The 20,859-nt window shown below is 43.9% G+C and overlaps 1 protein-coding gene across 4 annotated transcripts in view; it reads right to left on the bottom strand.

The window, feature by feature from the left end:
• CREB5 (cAMP responsive element binding protein 5) overlaps nucleotides 1–20,859 on the bottom strand; it is a 420,873-nt gene that overhangs the window by 283,350 nt on the left and 116,664 nt on the right. For all 4 annotated transcript variants that reach the window (XM_083188949.1, XM_083188952.1, XM_083188950.1 and 1 more), the window contains exon 5: nucleotides 12,537–12,706. In XM_083188949.1, coding sequence (XP_083045075.1) covers nucleotides 12,537–12,706 — 170 coding nt within the window. The remainder of the gene's footprint in view (nucleotides 1–12,536; nucleotides 12,707–20,859) is intronic.

The raw sequence follows: 20,859 nt of genomic DNA, 5'->3' as shown, positions 1-20,859 counted from the left end.
TGTGTGTGTTTATTTGAAATCAGTGAATGACAGATAAAGTTTGTGCACATTCCACTGTTCTGGTGAGACAGATCAGTACAGTTACCAAACTGGTGATTATATAGGTGCTTTGCTACTCAAGCGAAATCAAGTCCCGTTTTGGATAATTGCATTCATTAAAGGACTAGCAGAACCATTATGGCTGCACAATTGTATATTATTGTACAGATGTAAATTATTATCGAGGAGGAGCATTTACAGCTCCACGGTATTAGAAAGCACCATCTTGCTGCTGACCTACACCAATGCCCCGTATCTGACTTTAATGCTCAGATGAAAATGGAATTTGATGGTTTGGTGCAATAACAAAATATAAGCTTTACTGCTGAGAACCTATAAAAATCTAGATTTAATTAGGTCACATTTACTCACTTGCCAAATGCTCAATATAATTTAAAGCAAAGGAAACAAAGATCTGCATAATAAAACTATATACCTAAACACAAAATGGATGATTAGAAGAGGAACGCAATTTCATGTGCGAATATGTTTAAATTGGTTCTTATTTTACACAGAACTCCTGGTCCATAGCCCAGATATAGTTCTAGTACAGGTATTATAATTATATTTGCTTAAGAATAAAACAGTGTTGGCCTATGTGTTGTTTAATACATGATAAATATATACTGTGCATATATATATATATATATATATATACACACACACACAGCAAAAATTTGGGGTACTTATGTAGTAACTGGGCTGCCGATTTTTTGATTGTATGCCTTAAGTTAAGGCATACAATCAGATGCGATGCGATGCGATATCGCATCGCATCGCATCCGATATCGCATCCGATATCGGATGCGATGACCCGATTTTTCCATAGGAATCAATGTTAAAATGATTCCTATGGAAAAATGGGTCCTTTTCATACCCCTACTATCCAAGTGGGCATGGAGTTGGATATAAACCTGTGGCGAGCGTAGCGAGCCACCGAGCCCGAAGCGTGGCGAGCGAAGCGAGCCCCGCGAGGGGACGGTATTCGTCCCCTCGCGGGGCTCGCTTCGCTCGCCACGCTTCGGGCTCGGTGGCTCGCTACGCTCGCCACAGGTTTATATCCAACTCCATGCCCACTTGGATAGTAGGGGTATGAAAAGGACCCATTTTTCCCATTGAATTCCATGTTAAAATGGACTCAGTCCATTTTAACATTGATTCCTATGGAAAAATCGGGTCATCGCATCGCATCGCATCGCATCGCATCGCATCGAATCGCATGGTCGCATGCGATGCGATGCGATCTCCCGATCCGACCCGATTTAGAAATCGGCAGCCCAGTTACTACATAAGTACCAAATTTGGTTTTCTGTGTCTGACGTGCCTGGTTTGTATCAAATACTCAATGGTGGTGCATTTTTTTCGGTTCTTTTAAGTTTTATTTTGTTCAGGTTCAGAAATCCAACAAAAACAGTTATATAGATCAGTGGTTCCCAACCTGGGGTACTAGTACCCCTGGGGGTACCCTGCAGACCAGTTGGGGGTACTTGAAAGTTGGGGGTACTTGAAAATAATCAAGGGGTACGGGAGAGAAAAAAGGTTGGGAACCACTGATATAGATCAACACATTGCTTTAATGATTTAACATTCTTAATAACAAGCACAGTGTTGCCCAGGGCTGAAGTGTGCTGAAAAGGCCAATAACCAGGGGAATAGTGGTCCTGAATCAGAGCTCAACAAAAATTGTTCACAATGTTGATGCTTGCGCAGTGTGATTATTGTTGCAATGCCCATGCCTTGTGATGGTGTGGGTGTCTCTGTACAAATTTTCATACCTACGTTATTCAAGGCCATTTTAATACAGTGAAGGGCTGTTAGCATGCAGATTGGTAGATGGCTGGTGCCCCATCCCCCCAAAAACACACATACTAAAAACAGGGACAGTGCGCACCGAAAAATTTAGATCGTGGGGAAGGGGCATGGCCATATGAGTACCAATTCACATTACACCAAGCAGTTGTGTCCGTATGCACATTAAACAACAAAGTATAGCAACTTAAACACATTATGTCACATATTGTAATGCCTATTACATATTATGCCACACACCATAATTCCTATTACATATTATGCCACATAAGTGCCAAATGCCTACATGCTCGATGCCAGGGTTTTATTGCTCGATCCCAGTGGTTACATGCTGGTTGCTATGAGGGATTACATGCTCATTGCCATGGGGTGTAACACAGAGGCAGAACTCTGGGAGGCAATGGAGTCATCTGCCGCCGGGCTCCTGCTCTCAAGGGGGCACCTCTCCACCACTGCCAGTTTAAATCCATTAATTGAAAGCCATCCAAATCACTTCTGAGGCTGAGTTCTGAAATATATATGTGTTCTCTCTCTCTCTGTATATGTATATGTATATACAGTATATAATACAGGTTGAGTATCCCCTATCTGAAATGCTCGGGACCACGAGTATTTCGGATAGGGGAATTTTACGTTTTTTGGAATACATTTTTTTTTTAGCATACTTACCTGTCCCCTGATGGTGTCCGGTGGTCCTTCGGCCTCCACGCAGTCCCCGGACGTCCACAGCAGGCCTCCGGCATCTTCTCCAGGCTCTCCAGCGGTCCCAGGAATGCATTGCGCGAGTGTGCGCGCGCACCGGTGACGTCACCGGCGCGCGCACACACTCGCGCAATGCATTCCTGGGACCGCTGGAGAGCCTGGAGAAGATGCCGGAGGCCTGCTGTGGACGCTCGGGGACTTGGTAAGTATGAAAAGAGGGTTAGGGGGGGTAAAAAAAAAAAAAAAAAAAATCCGAATTATTCCAAAAACCACGGTTTTTGGAATAATTCGGATACGGGATGCACGGATATGGGATACTCAACCTGTATATATTTCATAACAGACTATATATATTTTGAATAACGTTGTGTGTGTGGGGGGGGGGGGGGCACCAATATTCATCTTGCCTCCGGGCAACTGGGACAAACTTACGCCAATGGTGTAACATGCTCATTGCAATGTGGTGCAACATGCTTGTTGCCACATGATGTACCATGCTTGTTGCCAGTGGGGGTGTTAAATGCTCATTGCCCATAAGAATTACATGCCCAGGAGGATAACATATTCACTGCCGGTAGGGTTACATGCTTTTTGTTATGGAGGTTTATATGCTCATTGCCCATGGCTGCAGGCGCACAGCGGGCATGCACTACAGGAATCTGTACTTCTGGGTAGCACTGGGCACCCTGAAAGATGCTAGAGGCGCCCTGACAGAAGCTAGAGTCTGTCTCTCGCTTTTTTGGAGCGGCGCAGGGTCTCTGTCTGTGCACAGGCAGAGACTCTGAGTGCCTGAGGCGCCCCCCCCCCCCCCCTGTCCACTTATCCCGGCTCCTGTGTTTAATTTTTTTTAAATGGCAGGTGTCAGGGATCCAGCGGGAGATAGCCAGTCGAAAGGGAGCGCCGCCACGCTTGACTCACTTATTGAGTCCTGCTGGCTCTGCCCAACCCTCCTATGCTCCCCCGTCATGCACATCCCTCCTATGCCCCCATCACACAACATCCCACTGTGCCCCCAACCCACATATACCTACTGTGCCCCCCATCACATCCATACCTCCTGTGCCCCACCAAAACACATACAACCTAGTTTAGGAGTAGCTAACCTGACACAGGACAGAAAGAGAGTGTCAAGACCTCCTGATGCTGATAGGACACCCCTCTGCCCCTACAAATGTACAGCAACTAGCTTGGGGGCCCTGGCAAAGGTTGTGTTTTGCTCAGCATTCAGCTAATTCAGTCTGTGGCAGACTTTATAATCAATCAAAAAGCCTCTTGGCAATGCAAACAGTGCTTTGCTGTTAGGATTTTAGATTGATTATACAGCCTGCCACAGACTGGAAATGTTGAGAAGAGCCTGTGGCAGTGCTCGGGGCTGTGGAGGAGGAGAGAGACCAGGCGCTGCCCGCTCTTCATGCTGCCGGCACCGCTGCCTGTTTCATTGTCAGACAGGCACAGGCTGCGGCAGCCAACAGAAGCAGTCCACATCAGCATTGTAGCAGAGCGGGGAGAGCTCCTATGCAGCTCGCCACTTTGCAGGTATTGCTGAGCGAGTAGCACCAGCTCTGCACAGCGGGACCGCAGTAGTGGCAAGTTATATATGTATATATACTATATATACATCCCCCAAACATAGACTTCTGGATTGCATAGTTGCGATTGTAACTGCATCCACCTTAGAATGTAATTACAAGAAAGGGAATTGAATTGAAGGAGAACCAGAAGGGGGAAGAAATTATGCCAATTGGAAGGAGTGATACATGTCATAGGGTGAAACTGAACGAGAGGGGACTATTAAAATGCCTGGGGCAGTAAGTGAACTATTTTTTGGTACACTGTAGTAACAGGACAACATACTGTATATGTACATTTAATATGGTAGAATGCAAAACCGAAGTAAGTAATAAAGATACAAATGCAAAGTCCTCATGACTTTTGTACACACTATACAATTTTTAAAAATTATATAGTTAACGATATTATGTGTACGCACTACATTGTTAATGATGTGCCCTCCCATGGGCCGTTATCAAACCCCCTGTTGTCTTAAATCATATTAATTATTTAGGACATAATTGAGTCTAGCACGAGCAGCGTTCTAAGAGAGCAAAGTGAAATGCTGGGCAATTCTTTCCCTTCGCCAGCATGCAGAGATTCCCATGGCACGCTGCAAGCATAAAAGCTGCTGTATAATCTCTCCGCACAGACGCACATCAAACAGAACAGGACATGTACCTGCCAATGGTACCCCCACCACCACCCAAAAAAAAAAAATAATGACCTGATTCTCCACATTTTTTTTATTCCAAAATTATACACTATCATGTATACAAAGGTAATAGTATATACAAGGGTTTTATGAAGTCTCACCGATGAGTGAATACACTTGAATAAAAAAGACAGTTTTCTATCAATATAAATGCCTGACTTCAAATCAAAAATCTCATAAAATCAAAAGTCACATCTGTTTTTCCTCTCTGCGGACCTCGCAAGCCAGAAAAGTGAGTATAAAATAACTGTACTAACACAAGTTTGTAGACATAAATTGGCTGCACTGACTAGACAGCAGAAGCTTATAATGTAATTAGGGGATTTATACTTCTTTCTGAAATGTGACTTAAGATGCCTCATCTAAGTATAATTATTATTTAGGGTGTTTTTATTTCGTGTCTGTCTGTTTTGGGTAAAGATATATATTTATAGTGTCTCATTTATTGACATTAGTAACTGAGTTCATTAAAGAAAGGTCTTATTTGGACACTTTGGCCCTTATTCTGGTTGACACGCACAACTGCAAAATTCATCATCTATGCGCCGCCCGCCGACCAAAAGAACGCGCGCCCCCATCCACACGCAGAATATCCCCGCACACATGCAAATGGATATTTAGTCCGAACGTGCAGGGGAGCGATGCAATCACAGAATAACCCCCTTTGTGCGCAGCTAGATGGCCTATGAGCACGGAATGAGCAATGGGGGCAAGAAGATAGGTGCCAGCCTGTGATAAGGATGTACCATGTACCTTTCTGTGTAATAAGATGCCTCTCCAGGGAAAGGAAAAAATAACCTAGGTCATATTTCTGAGCGCTTGGTATGAATGTATCCTCTATGTAGAAGCTGCTTTATTATAGAGGGTAGTCAGTCCTCATAGAAAATCACACAATATAGGATTATGCTAATGGTTGATTACATAAGCATAAAGGGGTTTATTCTAGTTCATTCTTTCTGACAAAATCCTTCTTAGATGGACAAAACCATGTGCACTGCAGGGGGGCAGATGTAACATGTGCAGAGAGAATTAGATTTGGGTGAGTTATTTTGTTTCTGTGCAGGGAAAATACTGACTGCATGATTTTACACTTCAATGTAGATCTCACTTTGAAGAAAAACCCCACCCAAATCTAAGTCTCGCTGCACAAGTTACATCTGCCCCACCCGCAGTGCACATGGTTTTGTCCATCTAAGAAGGATTTTGTCAGAAAGAATGGACTAGAATAACCCCCTCAGAGAGCACTCACCAGTCTTCCGAATTATGATGCAAGTAAAAATTTAGGTACTCTTTACCTAGAAGGGCGCCCATCGCGGGCATCGCATGCACTAAAAAATCGCATGCGATGCGTCCGACGCGATGTCCGCGATTTCCCGTAGGGAACAATGTTAAATCTCCCAATTGACCCGATTTTCCTGTTCAATGTCTCAATTGACCCGATTTTCCATAGGAAACAATGTTAAATTGCCCACAGAGGACAAATAGGCACCCTGAAGTGTGAAATGTCCCCCCCAATTGTTAACGCCACCCTACGATCAACGTCAACCCGAAGCGTGGCGAGCGCAGCGAGCCCGCGAGGGGCGGCGGTACGCGTCCTACGACCTTTTCATACCCCCACTATCCACGTCGGCGTGGAGTTGAGAATAGAAAGTGTGGTGAGTGCAGCAAACCACCGAGCCCGAAGCGTGGCGAGCGCAGCGAGCCCCGCGAGGGGACGCGGACACCTTCACAGGTATACGCGTCCCCTCGCGGGCTTCACAGCTGTCCGCGTCCGCTCGCCACACTTCGGGCTCGGTGGCTCGCTGCGCTCGCCACACTTTCTATTCTCAACTCCACGCCGACGTGGATAGTGGGGGTATGAAAAGGTCGTAGGACGCGTACCGCCGCCCCTCGCGGGCTCGCTGCGCTCGCCACGCTTCGGGTTCACGTTGATCGTGGGGTGGCGTTAACAATTGTGGGGGCCATTTCACACTTCAGGGTGCCTATTTGGCCTCTGTGGGCCATTTAACATTGTTTCCTATGGAAAATCGGGTCAATTGAGACATTGAACAGGAAAATCGGGTCAATTGGGACATTTAACATTGTTCCCTATGGGAAATCGCGGTCATCGCGTCGGTCGCATCGCATGCGATTTTTTGGTCGCATGCGATGCGACCAACGCGATTTTTTTTTACTAACGATGCCCACGATCAAAATCGTGGGCGCCCTTCTAGGTAAAGAGTACCAAAATTTAATACATCACCAAAGTCTCAAAGATAATGTCGACGTTTCGAGCCACCCGGGCCCTTTGTCAAGACCAAATTAATGGGTGGGTCACAGCCCCAGAATGCCTGCGCATGCCTGCATTTTTTCCAGAAAACGGCCAGTTACCACCCTCAATTACTGACTGTCAGTTATCAAACAGATTGCTATTAGATCTATTCGCTATTTCTGTTGCTATTTTGGCTTGCACATGCATGCAATGATCCATATGCAACAAATCTATCTAACAAAAACTGAATGTGTAGGTACATGTACTGTATATGTGTATAGAATGTGTTAATATTGACTGATATAACAGCAGCATACTCAAGTGTTTTTACAATTGGTAACAGACACAGAAATAAAACATCATTTTCCAGTGCCAAGGGAATTTGTCAGAATAGGTGTGAAAATTGCCAAGCAAACCTTTCTATTAACCCTTGTGCTAACGTTGCTGTGAGAGATACCCAAAATAAGTTATATGTTAAAAATGCCAGTGTCGCTCACTGTTCATTATTGGGTGCAATATTTAACTAAACTTTAATCAATAGAATTGGCTGTATTTGTCTTTATACTAAAAGAACAGCCGCTTTAAGCAGAGCTGGCATTTTTAGCAGATATTTTGAGGATCGCTAACAGCAACTTTGGCACTCAAAGTTAACAAACAGTCAAAGAGGCAAAGAGGTAAAGGGTCCCTTCTCACATCAGTGGCATAACTACATTGGCTGCGCCCCCCCCCCCATCACTAAAATGTGTGTGCCCCCGAGGCCCCCCCCCCCATATCATCCCTGCCCCCTTCACCGGTGTCGGCCGCTGGGAGTCGGGACCAGCAGAGCTTCCTGTTCCTGCTGCTCCTCCTGTCCGAATGTCACTTCCAAAATGGCCACTGCCTTACAGCAGACCATTATTTAGAATGCAAGAGGAGGTCGCCGCCTCCTTTAGCATCCTTAATAATTGTCTGCTGTGAAGAGGGCGGCCATTTTACAAAAGACCTTCTAACAGGAGGAGCGTCGGGGCTGCAGACAGCAGGAAGCGCTGCTGGACCCGGCGACAGAAACGGATTTGGCTGCGGACCCAATCTTAACAATAGCTTCCACAGACCACACGGTGCCCACCCTTACCTAGCGCCCCCAAGCCACCGCGGGGGCTGTGGGGCTATTGTTACGCCACTGTCTCACATGCTAGCAAGCTATAGGGGGAGCTTATATTACATAGAGTATACCTTTTCATGTATAGGTAAAAACTTTCTATGTATATAGAATAGCTTATCATTTATTGTCAAATATCAATGTCTTATTCTTTAGCACATCAAAGCGTAATGACCAGATGGCTGCTATTTTTGGAATACGCATACTTTATAACTTTTAATTAGAAACACTCTGAGCTAAATGCACCAGGTCGGTTTTTACAGAATTCAAATTTGCAATTCTGTATCTAAATAATCAAAATATTGTCAAACTCCGCAAGCCGCAGGTTATTACAGGCATAATTCAGAGATTATAGAAATAATAGCAGTGCTGTTGGTAAAGTAAAAAAATAAAAAAGCAGGGTAGTTATTAATATTAACTACCCTGCTTTTTAATTTTTTTTCGGTACTTATGTAATATCTGGACTCCCGTTTTTCTTATGAGACCGCGTCCCCTCGCGGGGCTCGCTGCGCTCACCACGCTTCGGGCACGGTGGCTCGCTGCGCTCGCCACACTATATAAAATCAACTCCATGCGTAGTTGGATAGTAGGGGTATGAAAAAATGGGGTGCATTTAACATGGGAGTCCAGATAATACATAAGTACCTTTTTTTTCTGTACCAACAGCACTGCTATTATTTCTATATTTTCTTTTGTTAACATTTCTTGTAGGGATTGACCACCCCTACTTCCTAGCAGCTGCTCATTGTGAAACAGCTCATATCACAGGCGCCTGAATTTATTCTTTATTGAATAATATCTTGTTTCCTAAAATTCAAAGATTACAGAGGCCTGATGTTGACGCACATCTCTGATGTTTTTAGATCTGCACATCTGTAGAAGCCGCAATAAGCATGTGCAGATCTGGGGCTGCATTTTTGCTCGCAGTGCCCTAAATGCCAAGCATGATTGACATGCTCCTGGCATGTTGGGGGGGTGGCAGAAGGCAGCATTCCTGAAAACGGGAGTGTGATTTCACAGTACATCGAGAGAAACCTGAGGGCTAGTCACATATCTGTTGGTCACGCAATTGAGCTGATGTCACGCAATTAATAGTCCCCCCTACATTTGGCCCCCTCTGGTTATTTATCATTGTTATTACACCCAAACACACACTTATATGCCCTTGCTTTATTTCAGAGGCCTTTAGGCTTTCCACTAGTTAAAAAAAAAAAAAGATAACATCTGCTCTAGAACTCAAGAAACAATTTTACAGACATTTTCTCAAACGGTTTTCTTGCCTACTTTAAGCAAGCATTGTTATTTCATCTGCATATGACATATACCGTATAATGTGCCCGCTTGCAAATGATGCCAATCTTGCTCTGTATTTTACTAAGGTGGGATTATACTGCCATTTGTTTTGCATTTGATTTATACACAGGCCTTTCACATTTTGACAAGAAAACACCTTATTAAAATTTGCCATGATATTTCATTGCTTTCAGGCTGCAGTTTTACTTCCGCTCTCTGTACTCGGCTTTATAATGCCCTGAGGTTTTATTTTAGAGGGGCGTTGCTTCCAGCTAATCCTCCTCCATAATTTCCCTTAATATTATGGTATTTTCCGAGATCCTTGGATTTAGATTTAAATGCCGTGAATGGTTACCAAGGCGATGCATCAATGGAATGATGGTTGAATAGTCTATGTGTGCATGTGGTGTGAACAGGAACACAAATCGTGAGTAAGTTAAAAGGAAGACGGAGGAGAGAGACCATAATATCCCCAGGAGAGCCCCATCTGTGAACACTTCACCACTCCCCAACGACTGAAGCTCTGCGTGGGCACAGGTGGATCTTAGCCTCCTGCTGTAGCAGAGCCCAGCGCGTAGCCTAAAAGAAGACTTTCATTACTGTAGGCTGTTTGGATTGGAAAGGAGCCATCTCAAACATTTGCAGGTGGCTTGGCCATACTTTGACACTTAAATATTTGAGGCCGTGATAAAATCAGAATATTACTACAATATGGCGCTATACAAAGTGTAACGTGCAATCCTTAATATGAAATGTATGTTAAAAGATCCATTCCCAAGGGACCACTAAGAAATTCACATTTGAAATTAGTATACTACTTATTCCCAAATGTTTTCGTTTTAATGTGTTTGGGAGGGAATGGAAATGAAAGCAAGCCCGTCCAAGTTCTTTCGCCTTTCATGCTCAGGTTACAACTGTTCGAGGCATACTCTTTCAAAAGACTCACATTTTTTATTTTTGCTTATCCTCCTATGGCAAATAGGAAAACTCATAAGTCTCTCAAGTTCATAATCCTGTTTGTAACAGCTCAAACAGAGTGAGGGAAAATCAAGGAAATTTTGACATCATATGTTCAGACGCTATCAAGAAACACTCTGATAGCCATCAATGCCTCCTCTTCTGTGCTGAATACATCCGCCCCAACATGGAAATAATATGAACAAAACATGTGTTGTGTTATTAGAGCATAGTGAAAGCATATACTACTCAGTTTACAGTGTTGTAGTTATAGTCATGTAGTCATCCATTATGCTGCCTGGGACCCAGTGTGCAATGAGTGACCCAGATTACCCTTACCCATGTTCATGTGGATATGACAAATAAAGGGTGTAAGGGGGACAAACCTAGCAAGGGTGTAACTATCATAGCTGCAAGGGGTGCAGCTGCTATGGGGCCCAGATCTGAAGGGGGCCCATCTTTACAGTCTAAAGGCCCATACTCACTGGGCGACTTTGAGTTGAAAGCCGCTCAAAACAGCAGGTTTGCGCAGCTTTCAGCTCAAAGCCCCCCAGTGTGTATGCCCTGGCGATGAGCGGTGAGCGCTGCTGCGTGCTCCCGCATCATCGCCGGGAAAGCCATTCATCTTCTGGTATTACCAGCAGATGAGCGGCTTTGAGGATGGCTTTGCATAGTCCCCCAGTGTGTGTATGGACCTTTAGTTGCATGTGCTATATACATTTATTACCATCAGTTGCTAAATAGGGGGCCTTTACAAACTATTGCAATGGGGCCTACGAATGTCTAGTTACACGTCTGACCTAGTATATTGCATAAGGCCCATATTGTCTTAATAAAGCTTTGCCTTTAGTAGATGGTATCTGAAGTTATGTTTTCTACCACATACTGTAAAAACTATAAAATATATTACTTTGCTTACATAATTTTCCAATAAATTCACTCAACAAACAGGACAAAAAAAAAGGAATCTATGGAGGATCGGCGCTGAAAAAAACAGCTTAGCGCCAGAAGTAACAGACTTCATGACAGTCATGGTGCAGACAGCACTACGGTACTGATTCATGGCAACAGCAATCCTAGTTGGAAACAGTTACAATACAATATGCGACTAAATACACCTACTTATGAGGAATGCTTCCTGTTAATAAATTGGAAAATTCACATTGCAGCAATATTAGTTCAGGACACTCTCTTCCTTAAATAAAAGCAGAAACCTAATCAAAGTCCATCACTGTAATCCCGCATAAAATGAGAAACACTAAACGTATGTAGTACATTAGTTCAGGTTATTGTAAGATTTATCATATTCAATTCAACAAAATGTTAGAATTTATACCAAATATCACATTTTAGCAAATGAGGGGCTAATGACTAATCACAGCATGATCATATACTTGGTAAGAGCGTAAACTTAATGACATTCTGGCTGCCCCCTCCATGTTGGCATAATGGAGGATGTGGCATGATGGGAAGTTGTTTGGGGAGAATGATGCAAAACAGAGGTGGAACAGGAGGTGTGACTGCGTGACAAGATCAATGTGGTCCACTTAGCAATGCTGCAATGCGAGGCAGGGGGTGGGGCCATGATTACATGACTCAGCACAGTCCGGGTTCGCCCACTTTAGGCGACAGATATGGGGGGGGGGAGATGTTGAGGTTGGGGGAGATGTGGGGGTTGTGACAGATATGGGTTGTGACAGATATGGGGGGGGGGAGATGTGGGGGGATTACGGTGGGAGACTTGTGGTGTCCTCTTCTGGGAAGCAGGGAGCACCACTGGATTTTTGGGCACCTCCCAGGAGTTCTGGTAGTGTAGGAAAGTATGGTTCAAGCTCACCTTTGAAGAGTAAGCATTCCGTCTCTACACCCTGAAACCAATTAGCCTATGTGTGAACACCCAGTGACACCCACTCAGTTACAAACCTCAAGCTACAGAGCATGTGCAGTGCACAACATTGCGAGATCCCTCTGCACAATTACATGCAACTCTGAATTAGACCCATAGGCTATAAACAACAAATCACTTATGTTATTAACATGAGGAGAACAAACAACAATGAAGAAAAGATTTATCCTCCTACCCGATCTGGCGATTGGTGGAAGGTGCCTGTGTGATGACTGAGCTGGACTGGGGCGATGGCATTGCCTGCTGAATTACAACGCTGGTATCATGGTTTGGCATTCTTGTATTTGATAGCTGGTGTGACGCAGGTCCTGACATTCCCCCGACTGCATTGTGCAAGGTGATCGTCTGTAAGCAGAGAAATAATGCAGTTCAGGTTTATCATAGCGGTCAGGTTTCCTAGGCATATTGGTGTAAGAAATTCTTGTTTTACAGAATATTACATTGAATAATGCTTCCAAACGTAACATTAATTATACTCGTATCACCAAGTGTAGGTTATACTGTACTGTGTTTGCAAATGTATTAATACACCACATAGAAGACAGCAAAATAAGCAAATCATAGGCTCATCAACCGTGGATATGCAAATGTTGCTACCAGTATGTTAATTAATACAAACTGTATGCTTTATTTTATTTCACTAGAAATCCCACAGTTTTAAATCCAGGACACCCAGGTCACCAAAGGCTTGTTCAAGCCATAAACTCCTCCCCATCATTTATTTAAGATCCCAAAGGAGGAAAAAATATTTATATAGGTGGTAACAGAGGTGTAACTGTGGGAGGCAATGGAGTCATCTGCCAATGGGATACTGCTCTGAGGAGGGCACCTTTTCTCCCCTGCCAGTTTCAATCAGTTAATTGAAAGCCATCGATATTGCTTCTGTGGCTGACCCCCCCTCCTAACATAATTTTTGCAAGTGTCACACACACACTGTATTAGAACCCATGACCTGTCTTACTGGAGAAATACACCTTACTGTTTGAGCTATCTGGATGGCACCAATATTTATCTTGCTTCCGGGCAACTGGGACGCACTTAAGCCACCGGATGGAAACACATAGACTGTAATGAGCATGGGCCTTTCTACCGTTTCGACTGTCTTTAACTACCTAGTTTGTATATCCCTATTTTCAACTGTAACAGAACTTGCTGTGATGTACTGTATTAGAAATTGTTAATAAAATAAATAAATTTACACATACTGTACTGGGTACATTAAAATAGATTTGGGGTTGGGAAAAGAAAAAAAAACTGATAAAAAAACAGCACATGGGAGCCCTGAACTCCATGTAAAATGCAAATTGTGCATAACTCCTCCCCTGCGGGGGGCTTTATGCTAGGGCAAGTATCTCTAGGACAAAGACCCCCACAGCGGAGGAGTTATGAAAAATTCCAGATTAATTCAGCCTCATCAGTGCAGCAACAGCTTCCTGCCCTGGCATTGACAACAATTCCACAAAGCACTGTGTGCTTTTGTTCCAAACACGGAACTGATTTACAGAGCTGGACAGCAATGTTTATATTGTAATGTTACCAGTTGTGGATCTCTGGACCAAATCCTATGTGGTACTTCCAGAGATGAATGGGACAGTCCTGGGCTTGCTAGTTGGGGAAGAGTTGACTAAGAAGAATGGCATTTTTGTGAAGTTATCGGGTATAAGCATTAGAAGCGTGTGGCGATAAGCACAGTTTGGTCAATAATAAGCTAAAATATGTTCAATGCATTGTGAGAATAGGGCCCCTATAATCAGTGACGTAACTAGATATTTGTGGCAAAAAGTCTTTAAGGGCCCCTATGAACCACCCAATTGTGAAAAATGTATATACTGTAGCACATGTTACTTTGACAGACAAGGTGGGCCCCTTTCAGTTGTGGGCCCCATAGCAGCTGCACTCCCTGCATCTATTGTAGTTATGCCCATGCTATAAGCTGTGCAGTATAAGGCACATTAAGTAATGCTCCTGTAGTGTCTTCCCACCTCAGCACCAAATGAAGTGTAGACAGAACTGTAGCTCACTTCAAACAGCATCCACAGGCATTTTTCCCTAATATAATACAGGGCCCCTTTACTCAGCTGCAGGCATAACACATTAGATGTATGCAGATTGGCTTCTTTATGTTCCTTGCAATTCTCTAATAGAACAGACACGGCTTTGATGTGGTGAAGCTATTTGCTCCTGTATAATTATTCTCTTCTCATACATCATAACACATATCAGAGCATAGTTGCCTACCCTCCTTCATTCTGCAGGAGACTCCCTGAAATAACAGCAATCTCCCTCTCTCCCTCATTAGTCTAGCAATCTCCCTCATTTCACCTAGCCCACATTACACTGTTACATTTTTTGGGGAAAAAAGGAATGAGAGACAGATACATTTACATTGAATCATCAGCACCATTTCCCAGCACTTTAGCAAGTATAGAAGCTCTTACTAACTGCTTTGGGTTCATCTACATTTGGATATAAGTCATTTTAAAAGATTCCTCTCAGATGTAGCAGTACGCACCCACGCTTTTTGGTGCCACGTTTACAATCTCTCCATATATGAACTAGACACGCCCTTTGGATGGAGCATGACATGCCCCCTCAATGGGGCACTGTGCAAAATTCTACTGCCAACTATAACAGGGTTGCCGATTTTTAAATGCTCCTCTCCGGGAGAAGCCCGGAGAGGAGACTTTCCTTACCCGATCGGGGGCGGGGCTTGACTGTGATGTCATTAAGCCCCACCCCCATTACGGGAAATAGTAGAAATGACTGATCTCCATGGAGGGGGTGGGGCTAAAATGATGCGATTGTGTCATTTTAGCTCCGCCCCCTTCTCTGAGACCCACGGATTGCGGCATTTACATTCCGCGATTCGGGGGGCTCAGGGGGGTCCCCCAGATTCCGGGAGGGTTGCCCACCCTTCCGGGGGTCCGGGAGGGGGACCCGATTTTCAGGAGACTCCCGGGAATTCCGGGAGGGTCGGCAACCCTGAACTAGAATCTCCCTAAACTAGATTTCAAAAGAAGGGAAGTATGCTCCAAAGTCTTTATTATACATTCAGAAGTTATGAACAGACATTGCCAAGCAAAGTCTATCATATTACACAGTAGATACATAAATATTTGAAGAAATAACATTATGTTTGTGGTATATCTCATGTCTATGGGAAAATAAACTATATAATAAAAAAAAAAAACTTTACAAAGGATATTTTGTATTATACAACATAGCTGAATTTATGAAAAGAGAGACATATGTTTTTGCCATGTGTCTGTCACATGTAAAGTGTCTGAAGTCAGGTGCCCAACTAGTACACGGAGAGAGGTGAGGAGAGGTGAATTAATTACAGATTCCTGATAAACAGAAAGTAACAGAAAGGAACTATTAATAGAAGGCAGGCTGTATATTCAGTCCTGTAATTTCAAACATTTGTTTTATGATTTAAGATGTATTTAACACCTCTGAAGGTGTAAGACTCAAAGCTGTATCTGAACGGCATAAAACCAGTTGCAGAAAGTAAAATAAATACAGCCTTCAATGTGGACGTCTTATGGGCTTCAACAAGTCTGGATTTAAACAAGAGTATTTGGAATAAAAGTTCAAAAGTGACAAAATGAGAAATGACAGGTCTCAAAAATCATAAGTGCGGCATTAATAGATTTCCCTACTATATTCCAGAACTTATTCATACTACCTGCAGCAGAAATAGTCCTATTACATAAAATTGTGGCAGCTCTATAACCACATCACTGTGTATAGTGTGGGCTTGCTGTAAAACATTTCACTGCAGAACAATCCTCTATAATAGTAGTTCCCAAGCTGTGTGCCTAGGCACCCCGGGGTTCCGCGACGCTTTTGCAGGTGTGCCTTGGGTTGGTGTTCCAGGACCAAATCAAATTATTTATGGTCCTGGACCATAAAGATTTATAGGCAAAACCTAGTAGCTGCCAGTCAAGCAATCAAGCAATATGTGAACAATTAGTACAATTTACTTAATTGAATCAATTTTTTCCAAACTTATCAACAACAAAAACTTTATCTTAGGGGTGCTGTGAAAAAAATGCAGATACTCTAGCAGGCCTGCCCAAACTATGGCCCTCCAGCTGTTGTGAAACTACAAGTCCCATCATGCCTTGCCACAGTTTTGCTATTAGGGAATGCTTAAACTATGGCAAGGCATGCTTGGATGTGTAGTTTCACAACAGCTGGAGGGCCACAGTTTCAACATGCCTGCTAGGATGACGTTATTCAAGAAAGTTTGGAAACAACTTCTCTATACTCCATGCAGTGTTACTGGGGATTGTTTGTCTTCTATTTTTTTACTCCTCCTCAATTAATAATTAGTTTGTCTTAGATACTGTATGTGATATTCATGTAGAAAACGAGGAAAGAGCACAGATTATATAATCAGAGGATAGGATAGTTTCATAAGCGTTCTCAAAAATATGTCAGGGTGAAGTGAGCAACTTGATAACAATTCCTCGATGGCCAAGAGAAGGCAAGAAAATTCTGTCCAGTCTCCATTACAACATTAAATTATTTCTGTTGATGGAGGAAGGGGCTAGTGTCTTAAGTATGTATTTCCAAAATAATGTACACTGAGTGAAAATAATTCTTTTCAAATGCAACCACATACCATATTTATGCATTTCTACTTTCCCTATTTATTTTGTTTAGTGAAAGAATAAACGTTTGCCACTCTCTTCTAGATTCTTTTTCTTTGTCTCAGCTTATGATCTAATTCATGGCAGACTTTGCAAAGCCCCAGCTTTACATGAGAAATGCAAACAGTTCATGTAATAAAAACCAGCCAACATATTGAGTTTGGCCAAGTTCCAAACACTTTATATGTTTTATTTCAACCAAATCTCAGCTATGAACGGAGCAGTTACTGAAGTTTCTATTGCGAATTTCACCTTGTGCAGAATATAAGTTAAAACAAGATATTGCCAACTTCATAAACTGCATGGTCTATAATGCACTTAAACTACGAAACTTAAATATGTATTTAATTCACAAATTAGATTTTTTTTTTTTAATTATAAAACTTTTACATTTTATTTTTCTCTTCAATTTCTCTTCATTTCTACTGGTTTCTGAAGGTAGGACAAGTTAAACCCTACTTGCAAAATTAAAACACATATTTTATAATTCAATGTAAGAAAAATGAACTCAGTGTAAACATTGTTAGGTACACCTGCGCACCTGCTTGTTACTCTATACATCTAATCAGCCAATCATGTTATAGCAGTTCAATGCATAAAAGCCAAAAGCTGCTTACTCGATTCAAGCCCAAACACCAACATGAGGAAGAAATGGGGCAGATATAGCTACAGTATATGTTGATGTACAAAGGTGCAAGGACTGCATTGCCCACTTTGTGCATCTACAACTATCGGAAGCATCATGTGCAGAATCTCTGTCAGAATATGGCTTCCAATATACACAAATCTGCGACACTGCCATAAAACACCCATCAGGACCAATATCTTTGTATGTCTCTTTGTCCACTTACCAGTCACTGCCTACAAATGCCTCAAACATTTCACAATGTCCACCATTCAGTACCGGGATACGGTCATTGGGTCTTCAGAAAGTTGGTCAACAAGTGTTGGGTCGACACCGTTAGGTGGTCGACATAAGGATAGGTCCACATGGGTCAAGGTCGACATAAGGATAGGTCCACATGGGTCAAGGTCGACATTAGTCTAGGTTTGACATGGGTTTAGGTTGACAGGTCATTAGGTCGACACAAGCATTAGGTCGACAGGGTCTAGGTCGACAGTCAAAAGGTCGACATGAGGTTTTTCACTGTTTTTTGAGCCGACATGTGCCTTCAGGCGGTATTTCATGCCCTACAATCCACTAGGGCGTGGTGGGAGCTTAAATTAGTGTGCCGAGCACAGCGAGGCACCGTGCCCGAAGGATGCGGTGCATTGAAAACTGTGTCCGTGTCGACATTCGGGTAAAAAAACAGTGAAAAACCCCATGACTACCTTTTGACTGTCGACCTAGACCCTGTCGACCTATTACTTGTGTCAGCCTATTGACCTGTCGACCTTAACCCATGTCGACCTAGACCCATGTCGACCTAGACCCATGTCGACCTAGAACCATGTTGAGCTAATGGTGTCGACCTAACGCTTGTCGACCAACTTGCTGTAGACCCAATGATCCCTACCCTCAGCACCCAGGTAAAGAGCTGCAAAGGTTTGCTGACCGGATGAAGTGGAGTTTTTACTAAAAAGGAATAAAGGGGAATTATGAGTCTCCTATGCATGAGAGCCCCCAGCAGCATATATGCCTACTCTTCCAGATAGGCCAGCAGGGTCCTAAAAATCAGGTGGCGCTCCCAGAAAGTTTGTCAAGTCTCCCAGACCACCCTCACACCTCTCAGCATCCTGGAGCAACCTGCACTTCCCTGTAGCCGCCATTAAAAGTGTGAGGTTTGGGAAAGACAATGGCAGGACTTAGAGTTAATCATACCATCGTAGCCCCATGAAATTCCTATGCTAGTAATCTGTGCGCTGAATGTCCGGTAGGGCCTCGGGGACTTGATCCCAATGTGTGTGTGACATCTGTATATTGCTGGCCATTAGGAAGCAGAGAGAGGCAGGCTGCGTATGATGAGGCATTCTGTAAGTTGGGCCTGATTCAGAGTTGATCAATAATTGCATACCGATCAAATTGTGCATGTGCAAGGGGAATTAGCAACAGAAGTGTGACTGACAGGAAGCTGTCGTTTTCTGGGTGTGTTTGAAAAAGCGCAGACGTGCCCAGGAATTTTTTTAAAAAGTGTCTTTGACGTCAGTGATGATCACTTCCAGCCCATCTCAGTCACGGACGGATTAGGACAAAAACTCTTGGACAAAAAATTTCGGGAATTATATGTGCGAGTTGATGCCAATTAGCGATCCATTCGCACTTCTCTCACAATTTAGCAAAGGGCAGTTACTCTTTCTGTCTGGGCGGAGGTTTACTCCTTGCAGTACATTGCCAATTCTCACATTATCGATCAATACCGAATCAGGCACCTTGTCTGCAGAGAGGCAAGGAAAGGCAGGGTGTAGCAGCAGCATAAACATGAGGGATAACTGAAATGAGATGTGTGTGAAGCTGCGGAACTATGGGCACCAGCTAGGGAAGGGCCAGGTGGGCCTGCATGTGTAACTGTGCTTTAAGATTGTGGAAACTGTGCTTCGTAACTGTGCTTTAAGATTGTGCTGAGTATGAAGATGGAGTGGAGTAATGTAATCATATTCAAAAGACTGTCTACGGCAGGCATGTCCAAAGTCAGGCCCGGGGGACAATCGCGGCCCGTACTGTAATTTCACGCGGCCCGCAGCCTCCAGCTGGAAGTGGGCAGAGCATCAGAAGTGGGAAGCACAACACAGGACACTAAAGGTGGGGCCCCAGAGAGAGCACATTTACCTTGCTGTCTGCTGCAGTGAGGAGGTGCCGGCCGCCACAGTCAGATGTGTTTGGCGTCCTACTCCTGCTGCTGCAATCGTATATCACCCTACTCCACAATAACAGTGACAGCAGTGTTTGGGGAGGGGGGCAGCAAGGGGGAAGTTTGCTCACGTAACATGCAGAGCGGAGGAGGGCAGCAGCAGGAGCCCAAGCATCCCCTGTCCTGGCAGTGCCTGCTTTACCTCTCAGTCCTCTGGCTCACACAAAGGGCTGGGAAACATACAGAGAAGGGAGGGTCAGGCTGGGGGACACACAGTAAATGGAGGCAATGATGGCCATTCACAGAAGGGGGAGCAGGGGCAGGCTGGAGGACATACAGTGAATGGGGGCAGAGTGGGGTACATAATGAATGGGGGTCATACAGTGAATGGGAGTAATACAGTGAAGGAGGGTCAGGCTTGGGGACATACAGTGCAATGAATGGAGGCACTGATGGACATTAAGAGAAGGGGGTAGGCTGGGGGACAGAGTGAATGGGTGCAGAGTGAGGGACATACAGTGAAGGAGGGGCAGGCTGGGGGACATACAGTGAATGGGGCAGGCTGGGGGAAATACAGTGAATGGGCAGGCTGGGGGAAATAGAGTGAATGGGGGCAGAGTGGGGGACCATTCTGATGTGACTAGTGATTCAAAGAATGTCAGGCTGAATGGTCGGCCCCCACACATTTACACTTCACCAAATCTGGAGTTAGGACACCCCTGGTCTACAGTATCTGACGTGCCAAGTGTTTGAGTTGGGGGGAAAGGAGTAGCTTGATGTAACCATAAGTGAAGGTTTAGCATCTAAATTACTAATCAAAAACTTTTATAAAGCCTGTATGGGCAGGGACCCAATTTTTAGGCATTGCCCACACCCTGGAATGCTAGCCTGGGGCAATGGAAGGTCTGTCACTCCAAATGCATCTTGCACCACACTGCACACTGAAAGGGTGAGTTAAATGCCACAGTAAACATGACTATTATTGCTGACCATGTGGTTCTGGTTATGTCCCCATGCTATCCATCTCATCTTACTTCCGTATAACACGTCA

The sequence above is a fragment of the Crinia signifera genome, chromosome 5 (genome assembly GCF_055691185.1).
Source record: "Crinia signifera chromosome 5, ASM5569118v1, whole genome shotgun sequence".
Taxonomy (NCBI): domain Eukaryota; kingdom Metazoa; phylum Chordata; class Amphibia; order Anura; family Myobatrachidae; genus Crinia; species Crinia signifera.
This window is presented reverse-complemented; position numbering and strand designations above follow the sequence as displayed.